The sequence below is a fragment of the Microchirus variegatus genome (assembly GCF_963457635.1).
Source record: "Microchirus variegatus genome assembly, chromosome: 7".
Taxonomy (NCBI): domain Eukaryota; kingdom Metazoa; phylum Chordata; class Actinopteri; order Pleuronectiformes; family Soleidae; genus Microchirus; species Microchirus variegatus.
The window spans coordinates 8,689,627-8,711,905 of NC_139808.1; the positions used below are offsets into that span (position 1 = coordinate 8,689,627).

General features: G+C 41.4%; 1 protein-coding gene across 1 annotated transcript; it reads right to left on the reverse strand.

Annotated features, from left to right (window-relative positions):
* Window positions 1–524: 524 nt before the first annotated feature.
* Window positions 525–20,959, reverse strand: tasora (transcription activation suppressor a; the record flags this gene model as incomplete). Its single annotated transcript, XM_083892634.1, has 30 exons — window positions 525–1,068; window positions 1,654–2,452; window positions 4,550–5,159; window positions 5,255–5,388; window positions 6,560–6,709; window positions 6,805–6,983; window positions 7,114–7,222; window positions 7,428–7,587; window positions 8,068–8,190; window positions 8,530–9,917; window positions 10,095–10,607; window positions 11,066–11,231; window positions 11,536–11,672; window positions 11,886–12,011; window positions 12,544–12,733; window positions 12,839–13,129; window positions 13,705–13,904; window positions 14,059–14,133; window positions 14,569–14,641; window positions 14,948–15,051; window positions 15,544–15,647; window positions 15,818–15,923; window positions 16,083–16,114; window positions 16,263–16,372; window positions 16,612–16,743; window positions 17,152–17,243; window positions 17,335–17,407; window positions 17,583–17,675; window positions 18,093–18,238; window positions 20,692–20,959. The coding sequence occupies 30 exons, from the start codon at window positions 20,957–20,959 to the stop codon at window positions 525–527; spliced, it is 7,227 nt and encodes a 2,408-aa protein (XP_083748760.1).
* Window positions 20,960–22,279: the final 1,320 nt, after the last annotated feature.

Here is a 22,279-nt window from a genome sequence, read left to right on the forward strand (position 1 = left end):
TTATATATTTTTGTCAAATAAACACCATTTGAACCAAATCTATATTGCCAAATTAAAATAAATTCACCTAACTTTAACACACCGAACATTTACCGTTTCTGTAAATTAAGATTAAACATACAGAAAAGTTAAATGCTTAAATGTTAAATGTTAGAAAAGACCTTGTGGAAAATATTACAGCAAACGCTGGATTGTTTTGGAATTATTCAGTGAAGTTTAATACAAAAAACTTTGATGTAAAAAAAGAAAAGAAAACGTTAAAAATGAATTTTTTAAGTTAAAACTAGACAGTCGTATTTACTACTTACAGCACAACAACAACTAAACAAACACCTCCCCAGGGTAACAAACCCAACGTTAAGAACAAAAATGTTTAGGTTTTTTTTTACAAAAAGACAAAAGAGTGTCCACTGGAAAACGTATAAGGCAGTCTGTCCATTTCTTTACTTGTAGTGTCTTTAAGTGACATGAGCTGCCGCAGGTGTGTGGTTTACCTGGGACGATGAGCTGGTGTGGTGGTCGAACTACATCCCATTAAAGCCTCCTCTTTGGCCTCCTCTGTACATGTTGCTGCCCTGACCTGAAGATTTGTGGTACATTCCCAGCAGTGCAGGACCACTGACGGCCTGCGGGAGGCTCCACACCATGTTAGCAGCACCTGCAGGGCTCAGGTCACCTGGCCAGGCAGGTGTGGGTCCCAGGAGGCCCCTTCCACTATCAAGGGCAGTTAGAGGCCTCACCATGGGACCCGCAGGGAAAGGTTGGCCAGGGTAATGAGGCAGGTGGTGGTGCCGCATGTATCCATGTCCCCACTGCTGCTGCTGCTGCTGCTGCTGGCTGTGAGGTGGAAGCTGTGAGTGTGTCAGACTTGGCTGGAACTCGTGTTGCTGGTTGGTAAATTGCTGCAGATGATATTGGGACTGCTGGATCTGATGTAGTTGGGGCAGAGCAGGATTCGGGCTGTCCTCCTGGCCTGTTACCATAGTGATGCTTCCAGTTACCTTGTTACTTCCATTTACATGAGTTCCCTCTCCTCGTACGTTCCTCTCCTGCTCTGACTGAACGTCTCTACAAAGAGAAAACACGATGAGGCAAAAACGCAGAAGGAAATCACGACTGAATCATCCTTCCTGATAATGCAATAACAAAGCAGCACATGAGTTTATACACAAAGTTAATATTGTGACAGAAATAGTTGAAAACACACATTTCATGTATCTGAATCAGGCAAAACTACATTTCTCATACTGTAATAATAACGCAGATGTAAACCCTGATCATTAACCCTTTACGGTACGCACCAAGAAAAAAGCAAAAGCATTTTTTTTATTTTATATACTACTACTATACTTATAACAATCACATGAAATTAGACCCTACAGTATTACAGATACAGGCCTCTACCAAACGGTTGAAACGTCTGTTCATCAGAACAAGTCACATTAAGTGTGAGTGAGTTCAGCTTGATGCATTTTTCAATGAGATATAGTGACTTAAAGTGTGGTCGACCAAATGGTTGAGTAGTACCTTAAAGGGTTAACAGTGTATGTTATGGCCTTGGAAGCTGGATAATTATCTGCTAATGTTCAATATTTAGCTTGATAACCGTTTTAAATATTAAAGTTTCGAAAAGAGACTGCTTTTTTTACTCACCCTGATCTGTCGCCCTCTGCAGGACAGGAGGAGGTACTGGAGGTGGCTGCACTGACTTTAGTTGATTGGACAAATGTGGATTTTTCTAGCTGAGCTGCTTTTTCTCTCTCTGTGTTGGTTTTGTCCATCAGGTCACCTGGTCCCGTCACTGTGACTGTGTTTTCATTATATGAAGAGGTAGATGAGTCGTTGCTAACGAGATCCTGGTTTTCTTCTAACAATGTCAACACTCTGTCCTGTGACTCGCCTTCTCCTTGTCCTCCCTTCCTGAGTCTCACGGTGGGCAGCTCCCCTCTGTCCTGTCTCCATTCCCCTTCCACCTGCTCTGGCTGCAGCGTCGAGTGAATCAACTCCAGAGTGGCTGCTATGGCTTTCCTGCCAGGTGTACCCTGGGACGACTCAGAGGAACCTCCTTGGCCAATAAGAGGAGTGTGATTGCTGCCTCTAGAAACGGGGATGGACAGGAAGCTTTGTGGGCAGTTGATGGTCGACTCCAGCTGGGAGTCTAATTGCTGCTGCTGCTGCAGCTGAGCCTGACGCTCGGCTCGTAACTGTGAGATGGCTAGTCGAAGAACCTCGAAGTCCGTGTCCGAAGGTTGAGGCCCAACGTCCTTACAGGAGGCATCGGGGACAAGCTGGTCAGAGAGGTGAGGGTGTGGGAGGAAGCTGGAGCTAGGCTGCTGGAGAACATGTTGGTGTTGTTCACTAGAGGAGAGCGGGTGGATGTGCTCTGGGAAAATAGAGGGCGAGCGTTCAGAGCCCGATGCAGAGTCCCCGTGACTGAGCTGCCTGTCGAGACCTGAGGACAGAGAAGGACAGTCAGCAGAAAAGCAACACAAAGACAGAAGAAGCCGCTGAGAAGAACAGCTGGAACAGAGGAATAGAAAAAAAGAAAGCTCTTCCCTCAGGATGAAGCACTTTATTACATTTTGTAGGCCAACGATTGTTCATCTGGCAACTTTATCTGGTCAAATTTGGCCCAAACTGGCTGATGACAAAACACCTGAAAATCAACTGACATTACAATCAGCCTTAATGTGTTTTTATTTGTATATACAAATAAAAATACATGGGTGTGCGTTCCAAAAGCTAAACTAAGTGCGTCTGGTCACTGCTTTGTTGCCTCAGCCTTTGGTCCGATGAAATCCCATTCATTAAAATGAAGACTTTATTGTCAGTATTTGTTTCTCTTAAAGATGTTCCTGTATCTGACAGGTCCATGCCCATCATTCTGGGATTTACCTGGAGAACTTGACTCATATCCAAGCTGTCCTTACATCTAATACAGAAGAGAGATTTTTCAAAAACAAGAGGCTTGAATGTAAATGTAGCTACAGAGACATTAGACAAAGTGGGGATGGAATGGAAGAAAGACGTGAAAGAAACCCAGGATTTTCATTTCAGTAAAGTGAGGCCATTTTCCCTTGTAGTTTTATTCAGAACAGCAATTCAATACAAACTCACATAACATACAGGTTATAGAACTGGTCTTTTTTTTGTTTGTTTTTTTTAATAAAAAGAACATTTGAACAATCTCTAAAATCTGAACTTTTCCCTCTAAATACAACATAAAATATAGAAATGTAAATTATTAATTTGTTAATTGGCATTAAAAAAAACAGATTTCTCTGTAACTTGCATGTGTATTTAGACCAGCAGAGGGCGCAAATCAACTTAACAGAAGCAGAATGAAGCAAATGTGATAAAACTGCCTCTAAGAAGCAGCTTTTTCTAGTATCAGTCACAGCGTGAGGTTAGGCTATTCTGAAATGGGAACATTTTCAAGCTTTTTTGCTCTGTTTTTCGGCTCAATGTAAAGGTTTGTGAGACATCAAACACCATCTAAAATGGACAGATGAATAATTATGGGAATAAACATGGACAGATTGTTTGGAATGTAACTCCCACTTGTTTGTTTTTGTATTTATTTTTCTATACATTGGTTTTACACCTATATAAAAAGGAAACTACAATAAAAACTGAAGTGACAAAAACAAGGCAAGACTTTAGCTTGTGTATGTAATGCTCAGACATGTCTTGAATAAACCTGGTACAAATAAGATTGATTAGGATTCCACTCCAGTTTTAAGAGAGGCTGTGCTATTAAATAATTGACATTTTGGAAGACGTGTTTTGCTAAAAAAAAAAGGTATGTATGGTCACTGTAGCATATAGCACAGCACTGAAATGATCCAAATAGGTTTAATGTTTATAAAAACAAAACAGACAACAGGACACTTATGTACGTGTTTGTGCGTGACCACAGTGCAACACAGGCAAGGGCAGCATCTAACCCCTGTCTTTTCAAGAACAGAATCAAAAACAGTTGCTATGCACATCCCGAGCCAGAAAGGAAGTTGAAGGGAGACTTCTGAAAATGTGCGTCACTTGATTCAAGTGACTATGACCACAGTTAGCTCTTACTATTAGCACCAGGTGAGTCATTTCCCCACTGTATCACACGTTAACACAGATCCAACAACCTCAGTCACACAAGTAACAAGGGGAACAATAGTTTTGTGTTTGGTGAACACACCATCACCATCAGGACAGATGATGATGCCACATCTGAATGAACTCTTGGACAGGGAGCGTGTGCAGAATTCAATCTCAATCTTTGTTCCATGTTCCTCTCTTGCATTTTGCTGAGGTTACTCCCATCTCCTCTGTGGTGGAATCAGCTCAACTCCTTGGATTGATCATTGTCACCCTCTCAGAGGTGAAACTCCCTTCAGGGTCCATGCTTTACCCGGGGAGGGACTCTGACGACAGGTGGAGGGGGGAAATGAAGATGATTTGGGTTGGAGAAAAAAAAGAGAGGAAGTGACTGGCTGTGCAGGTTGAGGTTAAGAAGTGTCCGGCATGGCCGGAACAGCGAGTACGCAGATCTGGGTACCGTTTGGGGACTGGAGCTCGCACCAAGGTCCTTCAGGGTGATCGTAACAAATGACCCCACATGGCACCCTTAACTTACTGGATAAATGGTGAGGAGAGCCAGTGAAGATAACGGTGCTGGCTGCACGCAGATCCCAATATCGTTGACCGAGTTGGTGGTAAGGCTCGCTTTTAGGTACCCAGCCTGGTCTTACATAGAAGATGTCTGACCAAACCTTGGGATTTAAAAGCTGTCGGTCACTGAATCTGTCACCATGTCGATTGTACAGCTGCAAGCGAAGTGCTTTTTCAGTAGGGACAGTTTTAGAAGGAGTTGGCTTCTTTTCATAAAGGGCTCCAAAGACATCCAGTAATGCAGAGTAGTGGTCATGTTTTTTATTGGGGGCCACATTTTCCTGTCTTTCAGTTCTTTGTAGTCTTGGTTCTTCTACTTCCACTTGGGGAGTGTGGCTGGTGTCGGCTTGGGTACTGTCAGGCTGAGGCTGGTCTGTTTCCCTGGTGTTGGTCTGTGGGTAAGGCAGTATATTAGTCCTCCGCAAAATCCCAAACCAAACAGAGCCATCTACAGTGGGCTCTGTGAGATCTTTTGAGGATAAGGACTTTTCTAATGTCTGATAGGTATCAAGAAGATAAGCCTTATATAATTCCTAAGCCCTAAATGTTTTTTTTTTTACAGTACAAGTTGGAATAAAGTAAGTGGACTTACCAACTTTGTCATATCAAGTGGCATCAATTTATGTATTTCAATGCATGGGTGGCTGCTGTTGATGGCTGCCATTATCTTCTCGCTTACTGTCGTTAGAAGAGAGCACAGGTCAAGTGTGCATTCTGCCCATGCTCCTTCCATAAGCGAACATATAAGGAGAGAAAAAGAAAGGAATAAAAAAAAAGAATGAAACCGACTGATTTATTAACCCATAAACTGAGGGGGTATATGAGATCCGTCATGTAAAATTACAAGTGCCATGTAATACAATATCGTAACCTGTTGCCAAAGATAGCATGCTGGCAGGTAACGATATAGGTGGAATGTTTCTTTCCTTCAGTGGGACATCACTCTTAGAATGACAAGATATTGTTATACTGGTCCAGTAGCTCACTTTTCAGTGAGCTACTGGACCATTCTTAGCCATTTCAGAAGCTTTGTGATGCAGCCTGGAACTCCAGTATCTTTATCAAGGCTTTAAAGGTTGCCCAGTTGTTTTGATGCATTGATTCTGCAAATGATCAGAGGCCATATCCATGCTTGCCAACCAATCAGCCGCTCTGTGGAAGCTCTGATCTGTAAATTCTTTGAGTCCTTGAGTGTGGGACATCTTTTTCAGCCTTGCGATGATGACCTGGGAAAAACATCCATCCAGCGAGATCCAAAAGGCCAGAGCTCCAAACACCCCAAATGAATGTCTCTTCAGATTCCATCAGAATAACCACATTTGGAGGTGGTTTAGAAATGCATGCGGTGACATCATTTTACATGTGTGAGTGAATGCGATCCATCCATCGTTAGAGACCGATTCGCTGCAGTTTCACAGTGAACTCCACTTTTTTTTACACTAATCCCATATGTTGATTTGTTTGTAGATACTGCCACAACATTAACACTCATCACCTTTTTTTATTATTATTTCATGTTAAGGCAAAGTTTTGATTCACTAAGGCCCTTGTCTCTTGCAAGAACGTATGTTGCATGCTAGTTTTACTCCGATTACAGACAGAGGAACTATAAATGACCATTAATAGATGCATAGATTTAAAATAAACCCAGCCATAAGTGATTAATCTGTTAAAAATAAGTATGTATGTGATCAGCTGTTCAGGCCTCATCATAACAGCAAAACTTAAAAGTGCTTTTAAGAGAGAAAGCAAGCATGAAAACAGTCAAAACTGAGGACATAAAATTATGAAGCTAAGAATCACAGAGAGCCTGGTGCCGGGAGAAATGTCTCGCATCTATACATCTATATTTGTTACCGTTTTCAGATTCAAAGAAATACATTTGTGACAAACTAACCTTTGGTTGCCAGCAGGGCGTCCAAGACTGGCTGCCTGTCCTTGACGTTGTGATAACCGACCATTCTGGTGAAGTTGCTGAGAATTTCATCAATGCCACCCACGATGATGCCACCACTCAAGTACTCGGGGGATTTTTTTAGAAAACGGTCTGAGTAAAATAAACAAGACCATTCAAACATGTAAGACACCAGAAATTTGCATTTAGGTAATCGATCGCTGATACCGGTCGGTGCTGCTACGTACCAGTAAGAAAGACTGTGTGTCGGAACTGTGTGTACCGAGCCTGGAGCTCAGTAAGACATTCCAGGTCAGGTGACTGATGGTTCATCATGTCACAGTGATGATACGGGAGGAACTCAACAATCTGCTTCTTCTGATAGGCTGAGAGTAGGTCTAGAATTTTGGCTGAATCTCTCCTGAACCTGACAACCAAAGGAAACACACACATATATTAAAAGATGTACTTTTCCCATCTGAATTTCAAAGCAGTGGGTGCTCATTCAATCATCATTCTCTCTGTACAGCATCGACAAGTGAAGAAAGAACGGGTACCTAGCTTGTTCTTTTAATTTCTTGTGAGTTTTGCAGTGCACCTTCCACTTCCAAACACTCTCTAGAGAGCTGTGTTGTTCCAGAAGCTTCAGCAGTTCAGTCAGTTGATCTGCCGATCAACAACTCATTAATCAACACATCTTGAAAATACACAGCACAACCACCAGCCAGTTAAATGATGTGTTTTATTTGACAATCAATGGATGTATTCTAAATTCTCCAAGTCAAAATGCATTCATAGGACTAATGTAAGAGCAAAAAGATTTAATACTATTGCCTGAAAACACAGTAAAATCACTGATTCTCTGACCTACCATAAGTGATGAAGTCTGGGTTGAGGATCAACTCGTCTGAAACGATGCAGCCTCCAGACACAAAGAGCTCATTGTAGCTGTTGTTCCTGATGTCATCCAGTGTATCGATACCCACAAACAAAACGGAAGGACGCCGTTTCAGAGATACCAGGCATGGGATCTGATAATGTACACCAACATCACAAACACACACGTTAATTATTTTGTTTGGCCATTTAAATTACGCAGTAGATCAGCTTGTGCTCAGTAAATAAGGTAAATATGGAAAGGGTAACCAAGGTTGATGGTAAATCCCTTTCAGAGAGAGTAGAGACAGCAAATTTGTCCTCCAACTAAAATAAAACATGGTCTTATAAGGACATCTCGGCCTTATTATAAAAAACAAATGCCTTGAGATAATACATGTGATCCAGACTGGCAGCAGCAGCCATGACATACTGAGATAAGGCTGCCTGAACTCTCACCAGAAAGTGGCTACACACCCTTTTAGAATAGCGTCTATAGCAATTAAGTTTTTACAACCAGTTACCATGGATTCAAGATTTGGCAACCTGAACTAGTGTTGCTGCTGAACAAGAACACACTACAAGTGTAGTGAGCTACATTCAAACCATTGTCAAATGAGTTATTTCAGAGGCACCTTGTGTATGTGGCCAGCTATGTCTTTGTTCTTTATGATGACCAGTAATCTGTTGTCTGCGTTGTCTTGGTTCAGAAAGGTCACAGGACTCTTGTCCACATTACCCTGTTTCACTAGGTATGCCTGCAATGAAAGAGTACACAAAATACACACACATAATTTAGAAACTGTATATTTACATAAAAATATCAATTTAAAAAAAAAACTTCTTGAAAATAAGCTGTGAAATTGATTTCTTGAATCTATGCCATTGCCGTTTGCACTGATCACCATATTTTTCTTCTGTATAAATGTCACCTTTCTGTAGTTTTAATCACAATCTTCTAAATCTTCCATTTTCAGCATTAAAGCGTTTATATTTTAAGAAAAAGATTACAATACGTTGCTTTTAAGTCACCATTCCTTCACATAACTAAATGTATAAATCAAAAATATTCATATGTGTGCATGCAGTGAAGTTACCTTGACGTTGTCAAACACATGGTCCCTCGTCTCAGTGCTGTGGAGGTAGAACTGCAGGGAGTTTTTTTTGACATCTTTGATGATCTTAACCAGACTGTTGAATACTTCTGGCTCCAGCTGGTTGATCAAGGAACTCAGGGCTGTGGCTGGGGGAGCAGGGCCAGACCCAGAGGCTGAAGTGGATTCCTGCTGGGGGGAGTGAGAAGCTTCTGCCAGGGGCTTAGAGTCGATGCTGGACCCTAGACCCCCGGTGTTTGACCCTGCTGGACTACTTCCTCCTTCTGCATCAGACACACAATCCATGGTCTTGGTAAAACTGCTGTCTTGTGTTTGTCTGACATTATAAACGACTGTTCTCTTGTTCTCTAAAGTGTTACTTTGCTGTGAGTTCCAGTGGGACTGTGGCAACTTGTGTGAAGGAGGATGGAGGTCAGATGCAGAGGTAGGAACAGTAACGATGATATTAAGAGCTGGGGATTTCCTGTTGCTTGTTGCATCTGCCTGCAACACTTCACCTCCTCTGGAGAGCGCCGGAGTTTGACAGACTGAAAAAGTATCATCGGCAGCTGTTGGATCACTACAGGGAGCACAAACTTTATCACTTGTGTTCGTATTAGCTGCTCGAATGCTGGCAACAAATGCACCGACGCTGCTAGCCAACACAGAATCAGACCCAGACTGGCTGGTGTCAGCATTTTGGTGGTGGCAATTGTCACCAAATTCTGTGATCATGGTGTTAATGCTGTCCTGCAAAGAACTCACATAGTCTTGGACAGGGGGACAGGGGTTGTACAAGGACACGTAGTGCGAAAACTGAGCTGCTAAGCCGGGTTGAAGTGTGTGTTGAGGTGGAAGGTTTGCTGTATTTAAAGTCGAGTGCGGAGATTGAGGGAAGCTGCAGTGAATGCTCTCCTCCTGCAGGAGGTGCTGCATCTCAGTAAAGAAGTTGCCAATATGTTTGTCCACAATGCTGTCAATATCTCTGAGAGGATGTGCAGGAGGTGAGGACAAGGAAGGAGAAACCAACGAGCCACTCATGAGTTCATTCCCTTTACCCTTATGCTGCTTTTCATGAGTTGTCTCTTGTGCCATATTCACCACACTCTCTTCATCTAGTTCATACCATGAGACCCCTTCTTCTTTAAGTTGTTTCACTTTCTCAATAGGCTGATTGTCTTTTTTCTCCTCGAGAAGTACTGCATCTTCCTCCTTCACCTTCCGTACTTCTTTCTGTGCATACTGCCTCCTATTTGCAAAGGGCAGTGATGAGGGGCTTGTTGACTTCACTGCAGCTTGAGGAATAGATGGTTGGACGTGTGTAAAAAAGGATGGCTCCTGGCTCTTCTTTTCTTTTTCCTGAGGATTCTCTCGTTTGTCCTTGGACATTCCTGCAGGGAACACACACAGCATGGATACTTAAGTCATGAATGTTTTCATATTATTTGAAGTGAAGTTCAAGTGCAGCAATTGGTTGATGTAACTTAAAAATTAAATTCAGTTTTATGTCTGCACTCTGAAAAAAGAGCATTACAGCCCCGAACTTGAACCAACATGGCTGAGGTTACCTGTAAACTCTCTTGAGGTTGTAGGAGGAAAATTCTCATCATTAGCACCATTGTTGCCCTTGTCAAATGGTTTGAATTCAACAGACCCCAGGGACTGGCACTGAGAGGGGGAGGGGGATAGTCTGAGATGGGGGGATGTGAAGTGTGAAGGAAACATGGAAGGACTGGGTTGTGGAGATGGGCAACACAAGGGGGAGGAGCAAGGACTGGGCTCTGGCGAAGGGCACTGAGATGGGGAAAATGGGGGACTGGTGTCTGGAGACGGGCACTGGGAGGGTGAAAGGGGAGGGCTGGGATCAGGTGACGGACATTGAGAGGGGGAAAGAGGAGGGCTTGGCTCAGGGGACAGGCACTGGAAGGGGGATGGAGGAGGGCTGGGCACAGGTGACTGGGTGGGGCTTTTCCTGGAGGGCTTGGTTGCTGTGGCGATGTGAGTTGTCGCTGCGAGGTGTCGGAAACGAGGGTCCTGAGGGATGAGCCTGTCTTTTGGAGACAAGCGCTTTGAACACAGACCTGCAGACAGAATTTGGAGTTCTCCATCAGATTTTTTGTATTCAGAACATCATATTCATCAGTGCTTCCACAAGTGTGGCATACATTTGGCTTATTAATTTCAAGAGTTACAGTTGTGTAATCCTTTCCACCCTTGTGTTTTATATTGTATTCTCCGTAGAAGAGGTGTCAGCATGTTAGATCAGATTTAGCCTTATATTTTACACGGTAAAATCTACACTGAAATAGATCCATCCTCCAGTACAATGAGTGCTCTCAAGTATATTATACATCTAAAATAGACTGATCATCATCTTAATCTTATCCCTGGAGCCATTCTTTTATTCAAGCACAAATCCTGTTTGATCTTCAACTTCAATGTTTATAAACTGTGTATGAATATTAACAATGGCTATATTATTTACAGTGTGTTTTCACTATGTTTTGTGTATTCTGTCTGGGCAGGCGGGCAGGCAGACCTGTTATGGGGATAAGGACCCATGGGATCTCCCATTCTTCCTCATCTTCGTATCCTCCCACTCCCCTCCCTCCTCTTCCACCTGCAGCTCTGTGGAGACTCATCTCCCCGCTGTGGGAGCTGGGACTGAACCCTTCCAAACTACTGACACTGCCTGCGGTCTGCTCCTACACAAACACACACACATACATATACACACATTTACTTACATGAAACATATTTAAAAAGATACTGTAATGTAATCATCCATTTACCTAACAATAATAATAGTAATCATCTAATCATTTTGTCACCCAGTGGTAACTGAGGACCGACTATGTTCACTACATGCTCGGGAATATGGTCGTTTCCAAACAACCTGTAAATGTCGATTTGTGTGGACACATTCAGAAAACAGTGAGGACATTCAGACATGTGAATGAATCACCCAGGATGGATGTTAAAACCAGGTCTAAAAAGAGTCTTAGTTACCTCAAGCTCTTCCTGCTTCCGCAGGTCAATGTCACAGTTGGTGGGCAGGCCCAGCTTGGTGGCCAGCCTTTCAAACGGACAGGATTCCCTCTGCTCCTCCTCCAGACTGCTACTTCCCCTGGCAGCCCGACTGAGACCTGTCAGTGAGCAAAACATTTTAGTTTTTGAAATTGCTGATAAAATGACTCCATGAGTCCTATAAGCTTAGTCAGATGCTTTTGAAAGAGGACAGCTAAATGCTCTTTTGCAGTGATAAAGACACATATTGGTTAGACAAGGACAAAAAAACAACATGTGAATAAAAAGATAAAGCTTCGACATGTGGTCGTCAGAACAGGAAGTCCATTCACCTTTCAGCAGGCTGAGAAGTTTGGCAGATAGCTCAGATCCATCTTCCCTTAGATGAGAATCTCTCAAACCCACAGAGGCAATCACAGACGTAAGAGAATCAGGAGAGGCAGGCTGGCTTCCCTCAACTGGGGGCCAAAAGCAGAGAGAAAACACAACAGCCACCGATAAGACGGGAACACATTCTGATGCATTGAGACAGATTGCAAAGTGGAAACAAAGTTTAAAGGCAAAGCAAATGCAGAGAATTTTAAAAGAGTGAAGCTCCCCACCACAAAAGGACAACTCACAGGGTTCTCTTAAGAAGATTCCCCATTCCTCATTTGAAGTGTTTAGATCTTTCAGAAGCAGAATGTTTTGTTTTTTACTTGCATAACAAAACACGTGTTCAAAATGTTTAATTTTCTTGCTCCTGATGTTCATCTTGAGGACTGTCATATATTTTCCTCTCTGATGGCTCTTGTCTGCTCTGGTTTGGTATCAGGCATGTCGTTTTTCATCACATTTTAGTATTGACTCATCTCACCAGAACAGTTACCAAACTTGTTCTGGTGAGGCTGCACCAGTTACCAGGTACTATCCCTAATGGAAAAGCAAAAAAGTAGGAGTAGAGTCACGCCGACCAGTGCCTACTGAGATACAGCCTTCCTGGTTACTTACCCGGAATCTTATCGTGGCCTGCAGGTCCCTGTGACGCCTTCAGATATTTAAGTGCCCTCACTGCTGTCTTCTGCTCAAGCCTCCTCTTCCTCCCCACTGCCCTGAGCCCCCCTTCTCTTCCTTCCTCCTTCTTCACCTCATTTTCTGCATTCCTCTTACAGGTCAAAACCAGGTCTAACAGTTGCTGCATCTGAGTGACAAAGGACAAACATTATACAATCTGTATAATCAAATCTGTGATTTTGTAGTATTCTTCTTTATGCCACCATAAAGTCATGCTAATGTTTGTTTTCACCTTTTGAGAATTGGTCTCTCCATCTCTAGTGGTGCTTGTCACCTCCTTCCCCACTGATTCTCTCTGGCCTCCACAACTGTTCTTGGGCTTAACTTGCTGTGGCTCCTCGGGGCCACAGTTCGTCTCCACCACCTGCCTGGCCCGAGCCACTGACAGCAGGTAGAGGGCTCGGTTGGCCAGGTAGGAGCGCAGGTAGGACGTCATGTTCACCTGGTGGTGTTTGGGCATGGGAAACACCTTTTCTTGCTCGTCTTGTTTGGAGTCGTACTCCCCCATGGGATACTGTCGAACCTGGAGAGGAAAGACAGATTTTTTCAAGACAGCACTGACCACCTGTGTTTCTAGCACTCTATTGTGCTCTCAGGAAAATATAATTCAAAATCTCTTACTAAAAAAAAACAACATAAAATTGAGAGCTACAGAACTGCAATACTTTGGTGCAAATACAGAATAAAAGAACACAGACTAGAAATAAAGAGACAACCTAAATGAAAAATATATTAACATTTTAATCATTTGAAGTCCTGTGTGTGTGCAAATAACAATAAAAAAAACTCTTAATCAAGTATATTATGGGCTGGAGTAATGCTGTCTCTGTATCACCATGGCCACAGTGTAACCTGGTCCCCACCCAGTGTGCACCATAATGGGTAGACATAATGACCCAGACACTGCACACTTGCCAAACTCACACTGGCAATTTTTCAATTCAGAGGACCAGTGCGCTCACTAAAACCAAAGAATTTTACTGTAATGAGTAATGTCAGTTTTGTTCAAATATATTTCATAAATGTGCATAAAATAAATCTGTCCAGATACCGCGCCATTTCGGACATATTTCATTTTTAAGGAGTTGTTGGTTGTACCTTGCCATCCTTCAGGCCAATGAGGTATTCTTTCGTCTGGCGCTCCACACCGGCAGACAGCTCAGGAGAGGGGTTGGCACGGGCTTTGACAAGGGCATGATGCAACGCTGGGATAAACAGGCTCAGATGAGGCATCACCTTGGCCCCAGACAACTGTGACTCCGAGGCATCATGAGGAGAGGAGGAGGCACACCTTGATGCTACAGTAAGACATAGAAAAGCAACATAAATATTTAATTTCCATTGTATATGTCAAAGGTGCAGTAAAATGTATTTTTTACAGTGAGTCAAATAACAAACGACACAGCAATTTAACTAAACTAAACTAAACTAAAGTCTGATGCAATTACTCACTGGATTTGGCCAGATCTCTGGTCTCTGGAAAGACAAATAAGGCCTGAAGACACCTCTTCCAATTCTCTCCTCGCTCTGGAAAAACAAAAACATCATCAGTTGAAGGAATACATTGTTTGATTTTGTTCTCTATTTATGTCAGAATGTTTCAATCTATTGTTATGAGTTGTGTGTCTGTAAATGACTGGAATACACAGAAAAGGAAGACTATCTTTTTATTAGATGTAAGATAATACAATGAATCCGAAAAATATGCCATGTGAGATATTCATTTCAAATGGCCAGCAGTCCAAATATGTTGGTTTCAATAGGATGATGGGTGTGTAAATCAATACATAAGTCATTATCCTCTGCAAATACTACAACACATAAACAATTACTGGCATTTGGCCTTGGTCAACGGAAAATTATTCACTCCCTATGATATGATACAATAAAATGGAATCAGAAAGCTATTAACATCACGATTACATCATTATTATCTTTATAAGAATATGCCCCATGACATACCAGAGGGTGTGGCCATCTGAACACTGGAGAGTAGAAAGAGAAACCCTTTCTCTGAGAGAGGAGTCACCAGAACCTGCACGAATAACAGACAACTTTTGATCACTTTCCTTCTTTTTTCTGAGGACAATATCCCTTTTTAAAATGTTTTTAAATTGAAGTTCTCTGGGTCAATATCTTTGAAAATGAATGCAACTATTGAAAATTATCAGCTTTTTTTGAGGGCAGTGTGAGGAAAAAATAATATTACAATGCATTATTTGGTATAATAAGCATGATATATATTTCCATAGTACAATGACACTTCTGTTTAATGAAAAACAAAAAATGTTTTGACCAAAGTATACAGACGTTTTTACTGTTAAAGCAAAAAGGGACACACCACTCTCTTCGTCTCCATTTCCTGCAGCAGTTTTGTCATGGTGCTTGATGAACGACCTCTGTCGATCACCTCCAGGAGCCTGCAGTAATGCCCATTCTCCACAACTACATACACACAAATACACAAAATCCTTTAAAGATAATGATTCACTTTCTGAGAATACAAAAACAATAAAATGGCAACAAAACCAACCAACAATAATGCGTATTTTAACCAAAGCTTCTGTTATATTTTGGTAGGTGAAGAAGACTGACCTTTTATTTTCTGGGAAAACAGAGCTGCATTAACCCTAACCCTAACCCTACAATACATATTCTGAACAAACACTGACGACTGTTGTTGTAAACTCCAGTTGCAGTGATAGTCACCTGGTTACTAAATGTATATTTGTGTGTGTGCGTGCAGCGCAGCACACCAGGCAGAGAGGACAGACATTGGGGCGAGATGATCATAGCAATAGAGATAGATCTACAATCAGTTAGAAAGTGCCTAGATCGGCTTCAATACGATACTTGAAAATCGGCACAGCACAAGTTTTTGTAATTCCTATCCTGCTGTTGAACATCTCATTAGTCTGAGAATAAATTTGACGTCACCTTCTTTGCTGCTGTTGTACTGGTTGTAGGAGAACAAGCCAGATGGGAGGAGCATGGTCACCTGGTCGAGCTTCATCACACGACCAATGTCCAACTTCTCTGGGCTGAGGGAGACATGCGGTGAGTTATACACATAGACGCTAACTTAGATATATATACAAACTTGAAAGCACTTGCTATTCTAATTCTTCAGTCACTTTGTTTCACAGTAGTGACTCATTTCAGAGAACTTAGACATCATTGAAACAGGAAGACAAGCCAGGTCAGTACTCACAGTCTGTGAGGCAGGAAAGGAGGAGAGAAGGAGCGAAGGGAGATCTGGCAGAGAACACGGTCGCCTTTAACTAAATCTCCGGTCCACACTGTGAATTGAGCTTGGACTAAGAGAGCAATATACAATGATTGAGAGCGAGAAAAAGAGGGAAAAAAGGTGTTGGGTCATTAGTGTCAGGGTCAAGGCAAAACTTTTATTATTACATACACACATTGTATGTAATAATACATTTTGGTGTGAACAAAATTGAGAGGTTAGTGCTCACCTTTACTGCCCTCTGAAGGTTGACTGTTCAACCTGTTCATCAAAGACAAAAGACAGAGGCAACTGTCAATTCACACATTTTGTCAAGCATGTTGTCAAACATCCCTGACAGGATTGAGAAGTTTCAAGTACTTAGAAAGTGGAGTGGTGTAAACCTCATACACAAATGTGATGTTAATACCTGGGAAGTATTGTATCCTTTCCTTTAAACTGAAAGGAGACAACAGCGTAGGGACAAACTTGGCGAGGTCGCTGCCGCAATTCGTCAAAGGAATATTCGTAGAAGTATTGCTGAAAAAAATTAGCATAAAGACAGTGTTAAAGGTTATACAATTTAATAAATGCCAATCCCCACCAAGCTTGCAATATGAAATAAGTGGACAGGTCTGTGTTCTGAAAAGAAATCAGTCACACATCATTTAACGTCATAATAATTATTTTTTTATTTGGCTTCAAACAACATTCTTTCTGCCACAGTTTGAACACTAAGTTCACTGAGTGTGCAGTTATACACATTTGTTTTTGTTTACCTGTGTGAATTCAAAAGCACGGAAGGAGGCGAGTGAGGTGACTTTGCTGGCATTCTTAAAGATGTGGCTGTCAAACCGAGGTGTTGGATCGAGAAGGTTTTTCACATTTTCATAGATGCTCTTCACTTTACCCTGAAACCAAAATAGGGACAAATAAGTGTCAAAGTCTGGTCGTCATTTTATTCTAAAAACAGGGTAATTGGTACAATGAATGTGAAATCAGGCTCAGAAAACTTCTCCAAACAGAGCTGCAGTTCCCTCCCTGTCCCTAGCAGGGTCAGTTCCTGGTCATGTCCTTATATGTCTTATATCATTTATTAGATAATCCTCTGGAGTTTCAGGCATCTATCTGTCTATGGTAATATTAGTTCAGATTACAGCCAAGAAGCTTGGAGCTGCATGGTGCAGGAAAAGCAGCAGCTGTTGGCGCATAGTCAGGCAGTTATTTAGAGAGTTTTGAAGCTAAAATCGTGTCATTGGGTAGTTCTCCTGAAAGTCCAGGTTTATTTTTAAGCAGTAGAATCTAAACAGCAGACCAACCTTCATCACTTTGAAAATGATGATCTCCCCTGTGGCGCCTGGGGCAAATAAGCTAACCTGGAGTAGGTCTGAGTATTTAGACAGATATACTCCTGCAGACACAAACAAAGGAGGAACAAAGATTACTGGATGGAAAAGGTCAAAACTGTATCAATGTATAAGCACATATTAGTCCACCGTTACCTTTGTGAGGGTTCCCCAGCACTGTCAACCAGGTCTGACCCACACAAAGTCCGTTCTCACAGAGCGGGGGCAGCTACAAACAAATAATAAAAAAACAAAAACAAAAAAAAAAACAAACAGAAGAAAAAAAAAAGAGATCAGTTTTAAAGACATTAGTACAAATACTTTGTAAAAAAGTTGGCAGTTTTTACTGCTTGTTTTGTGCTAGTAAAGTATAGGACTTAATAGACTATCTGCGTTGATCTCACCCTGAGAGCATCTGCCAAGTAGAAACAATAATTCTCCTCCAGCTCCTTTTCAGTCCTCCCATCTGCCTTCATCTCCCTCCTCTTCTCCACAAACTGAAACAAATGTGATCAGTTCAATCAATCAAATCAAAAAAAATCAATTCATGAACAAATACATTTTTTACGTTTTGATTTATGCAGATTTTATTAGTTGACATATTAAATATCACATCTTGAGGTGGTTGGCCACAATGGCCGTTCCTCCTCCGCTAGCCAAATGAAGAATAAAAAAAGAATAAAAAAACAAATTCTTGGGAATTTAGATCACAGACAAATAGACTTGCTTGAGTTTTCCAAAACACTTTCAAGGAAACTTAAGCCCATTTGTCTACGACCTACATGCCTGCATTCTATCTACATCAAATGACTGCATTTTGTTTATACAACACTGAACAAACAATACTTGTTTTAATTGTGACTTGGAGAATGGAGTACATTTCCTTAAGATCCTCATCTATCTATAGAACTCACCTCTTTCTCTTGCAGCTCACTGTGGACGAGGCACGGTTTGGAGTAGGTGAAGCAGCCGGCAGAGCCAGGGTCAAAGTAATTGGAGGTCAGGATGTTCATCATGTCTTCAAACTCTCTAGACTCAGTAGATACATACTGAAAAAGAGCTGAAAAGAGTGGCGTTTGTCATAGTATCATATCATGACAACCTTCTCTCCAGAAAACAGGCTCAACTTGATGCTTGATTATGTATTTGGTTACACGTGCTTTGTACAGTGGTTCAGGTTGACTTATGCTTTACATATCTTAACATGACACGGCATTAGGACAGTTATTCTTTCTTTATTTATATTCTTAATGTGGGGTGTAAAGGTTTTTGTTGTTGTTGTCTCCTACCACAGAGATCCTGTTTGGGGGCCTGTTGTTGTTCATTTGTTTTGTAGGAATGGAAAATCGCCTTTTTTCAAAATGATGTCTTATCATGCCTCGTCATCTCTGACAGAAAACATCACATGTGTTTGGTTTATTCAAATGAAGAGAGAGAGACGTGTGGTTATGCTAATAGGGAGACAACATGGAGACAGATACCAGCCCTCACAACCAAGTTTTTAAATGTGTTTAATTAGTTGCCCTTGCTCTTGAAATATGCAATACCTAAGTTTTCACCTATTTGTCACAGATAATTACCCCAGTAAGTACTGCAGGAAGTGCTTTTGTATACTTTATACTGTACCAGAAGAGTAGTGGAAAAAATGTTTTTATTGTAATAATTATTTGTGTTTTAATTTCAGAGCATACAGGGTAAATGTCAATATTTTAATAATGAGCCACACCCAAACATATGGTTTAAATACCAGGGGATCAGACAAAAAAAGCTGTTTACCACCCCAATTAAAACATGACCAGTGCAGGCTTTTTTATGCCTTCTTTATGTGCCAGATTCTCAAGAGACTGAAGAACCTGCAGCAGCTGTCCCCCTCAGAGTGTTCACCTGAGAATTGTTTAACCTCAGTCATGACAGAACTTTAGAAAATAATTAATTATAGTGGAGAAATAGGTGCATCATATATTTGTTTATGACTGAAGTACAACGTTAGAAAGCTTTTTGAAGTTCATTTCATGCGCACCTCTGTCTTTTCCAACGTTGCTGTACATATCAAAATCACTTATCCTCATAAAACCTGACGCTCAACCATACAGTCTCCTAACCATGGGATGCATTTTAACTCACATGAGCATACGGTTCATCACAAACACTCTAATTACACTATAATGGTGTTACAAGTTTAGGTGGACCTGTGTCCACTGCAGCCTCAGATTTCATTTGGCTAGCGGAAGAGGAACGGCCATTGTGGCCCAACCACCTCAAGATGTGATATTTAATATGTCAACTAATCCAATCTGCATAAATAAATCAAAACGTAAAAAAAAAACAAAAAACATATTTTGGTGAAACATAGATTAGATGTTGGTGGTGATCTGTACATGATCACTTGAATGTATTGGTACTTCGGACGCACAATAATGGACTGGAGTGCTTGGGCCGATAAACAATACAGATACATATAGGTTTTTCCCTGTGCCCAACTGCAGATAATTTTGTCTCTTCAGTGGTGAAATGAAGAGAATATTTTGTCTACTCATGCCGCAGCAGATGTAGATATAAGTTTTCTTCATGGAGCAAATTAAATAAACTTCAAAAAACAATTGCTGTAGAGGACGCCAGGATAGAAGGAGGCCAAGGAGGTAGCAGCCTATTTAGCCAAATGTTGTTGGTGTGTTTGCCAATAGCCGATAATAGATTTTGGCATCTCTCTATCCATGAGATTCTTCCATGCTCACCACAATTTAAGAGTGGTTACTAGAGTTCCTGTTGCCTTTCTTTCAGCTCCGAACCTTCTCACGATTCACCTCAGGCCTTTCCCAGTAACTTGTTTGTTTTTAAGTGCCATTTGGGATCAATTCTGGAGACTGCTGTGTGTGGAAGTCCCAAGGGTTCAGAAATGTGTGCATCTGGAGAACTTGGATACACCTGTTCAGCTCCAAAAACCACCACACTGAGATCACCTTTATCCTAATATGTCGTTTTTAACTGTACACTGCACAGCTACCACATATCTGGCTGACTTTACAATGACATAATCAATCAAATGTTTTTAATTGAACTGATCAGTTAGCTAGTTGGCCTTACTGGGGGCTAGTCAGCTGATACTGATGTCGTTCTGTTGACAGTTTACATCGACGTAAAAAGAGAGACACATATAATAAACATACAAGCATATACACAATACTATGTACAATGCAAAACTATTGCTCTCTAAGGTGCACTAAACCTTAGTTAGCTATTTAATGAACACATATTTGGGAGAACAAATGAATATATATATAAAAAGACTTATTAGGGAATATGTGTCATCTTGAGCAGAAGCACATTAACTGATAACTGTGTTTAACTGTTTGGAAATGTATATTTTATCACTGTGTGTAGTTTCCTTCTGAGGAACAACTGAACTGACGCGTTACCTCAAATAAGACATAAACTAGCTTAAGCGTGGTGTCAAATAAAAGCATACACAGTGTTTAATTTCACTGGGTAGCATAGATTCTGCGGACCACCTACCTCTCTTTTCCTTCGCTTTCCTCGGTATATGGAACTTGTTCGGTTCCTTCGGCATATGCCTCTTGTGGACGATGAGCGGAGCCGAGTTCCTCCTGTCCATGAAACCGCCAGCAGCGCTCAGTCGATCCAAAACAGTTTGACTTTCTCTCGGAGAATGCATCTCGGTCGGCTCGCCATCTTGCAGGCTAACGCTAGCGCCAGAATCCGCGGCAGCAGCAGAATGCCTTCTCGGGCGAGCAACCTCCCTCCGACACAGAGTGTTATCCATTGTCGGAAACCTCCACCAAACCGACGTCTCTCTTCCTAACCGTTACTCTGTCCTCGTTAGCCAGGTACGCCGCTGTTACCTACACATACAGCAGCAGCGTCGCGACTCGGACCAACACACAACAACCATGTTGCTCGCGCTTCTTCGTCTTCTTCCGTGCAGATTTTCGATAGCTTGCGTCCATATAGTTGCATTACTGCCACCTGCTGGTGTCAATTACTCCCTACAATGTCTGGCCTGTCAAAGTCATTTCAGTTCAGGGGCCACATACAAGGCAGTTTGATCTCAAGTGGGCTTGAAGCAAACCGGGGCCTGGGACCAGTTAAATAAAAGCATAATAACCTATAATAAACTCCAAATTTTCTTTGTTTTATATTTAATGAAGTATCCATTAAAAAAAAAAAAAAAACACACATGATGAACAAGTGGATCTACAAAGTCACAAAACATTTAGTCATAGATATCTCTCTCTATATATATACATATTTATATATATACATAATCCTGATGGCCAGATTGTGATTGGGCCAGATTGGGCCGGTTCTGTCCCGCGGGCCACATGATTGACACCCCTGATTTATAGTTTTAACTCTCTGTCCCATTTTTTTTACACACACAAATAAAAAACATGAAACTCATTTATCAACAACATGACTCCAAACTGCTGAACTCAAACCCCATTTTCATTGGTCGCACACAAATTATATTTAATATCACACTTTTGCAAATCCTGAACTCATATTGCATAATTTGTGTGCTGAATTATTTCACCATGAAACACTTACCCTCATAGTACAACGTCCACAGCCTTCGTTACCTTTTTGTCTCTGTGCACACTGGGTTCCTTTGTCGTGTATCTCGTTGTACTGACATTGAAATCACAGAGTTTTTACGACATTCAAAAAAGTACAAACCCCCCTCAGGAAATGATTAAAACATTATATTATAATTAATATAATAGTCTGGTTAATTAATTCATATTGGTTGATGGTTTTACTCTATAAAGCTAGACAGTTCACATGTAATGCAAACAGGATAAAGCTAATGGCTACACACAACAATGCTTTCCATTCTTAATTTTCTATATCTATTTATCGACGACCACATACATGTTTGACTTGTTAACGCTGCACAGATGAGGCTGTTCGTTTCTCATCAAAAATGGCAACACTCTGTATTCAGATTTGTGCTTTTAAGCGTTTCTGGTAATGCAAACTTTTTTTTTTTTTTTTTTATCTAATCTGAGACACAGATTATTATTCCTCTGGGGTTCCACTAGTAACCATTCAGTCAGTGACAGCCTCCTTAAAAACAATTTAT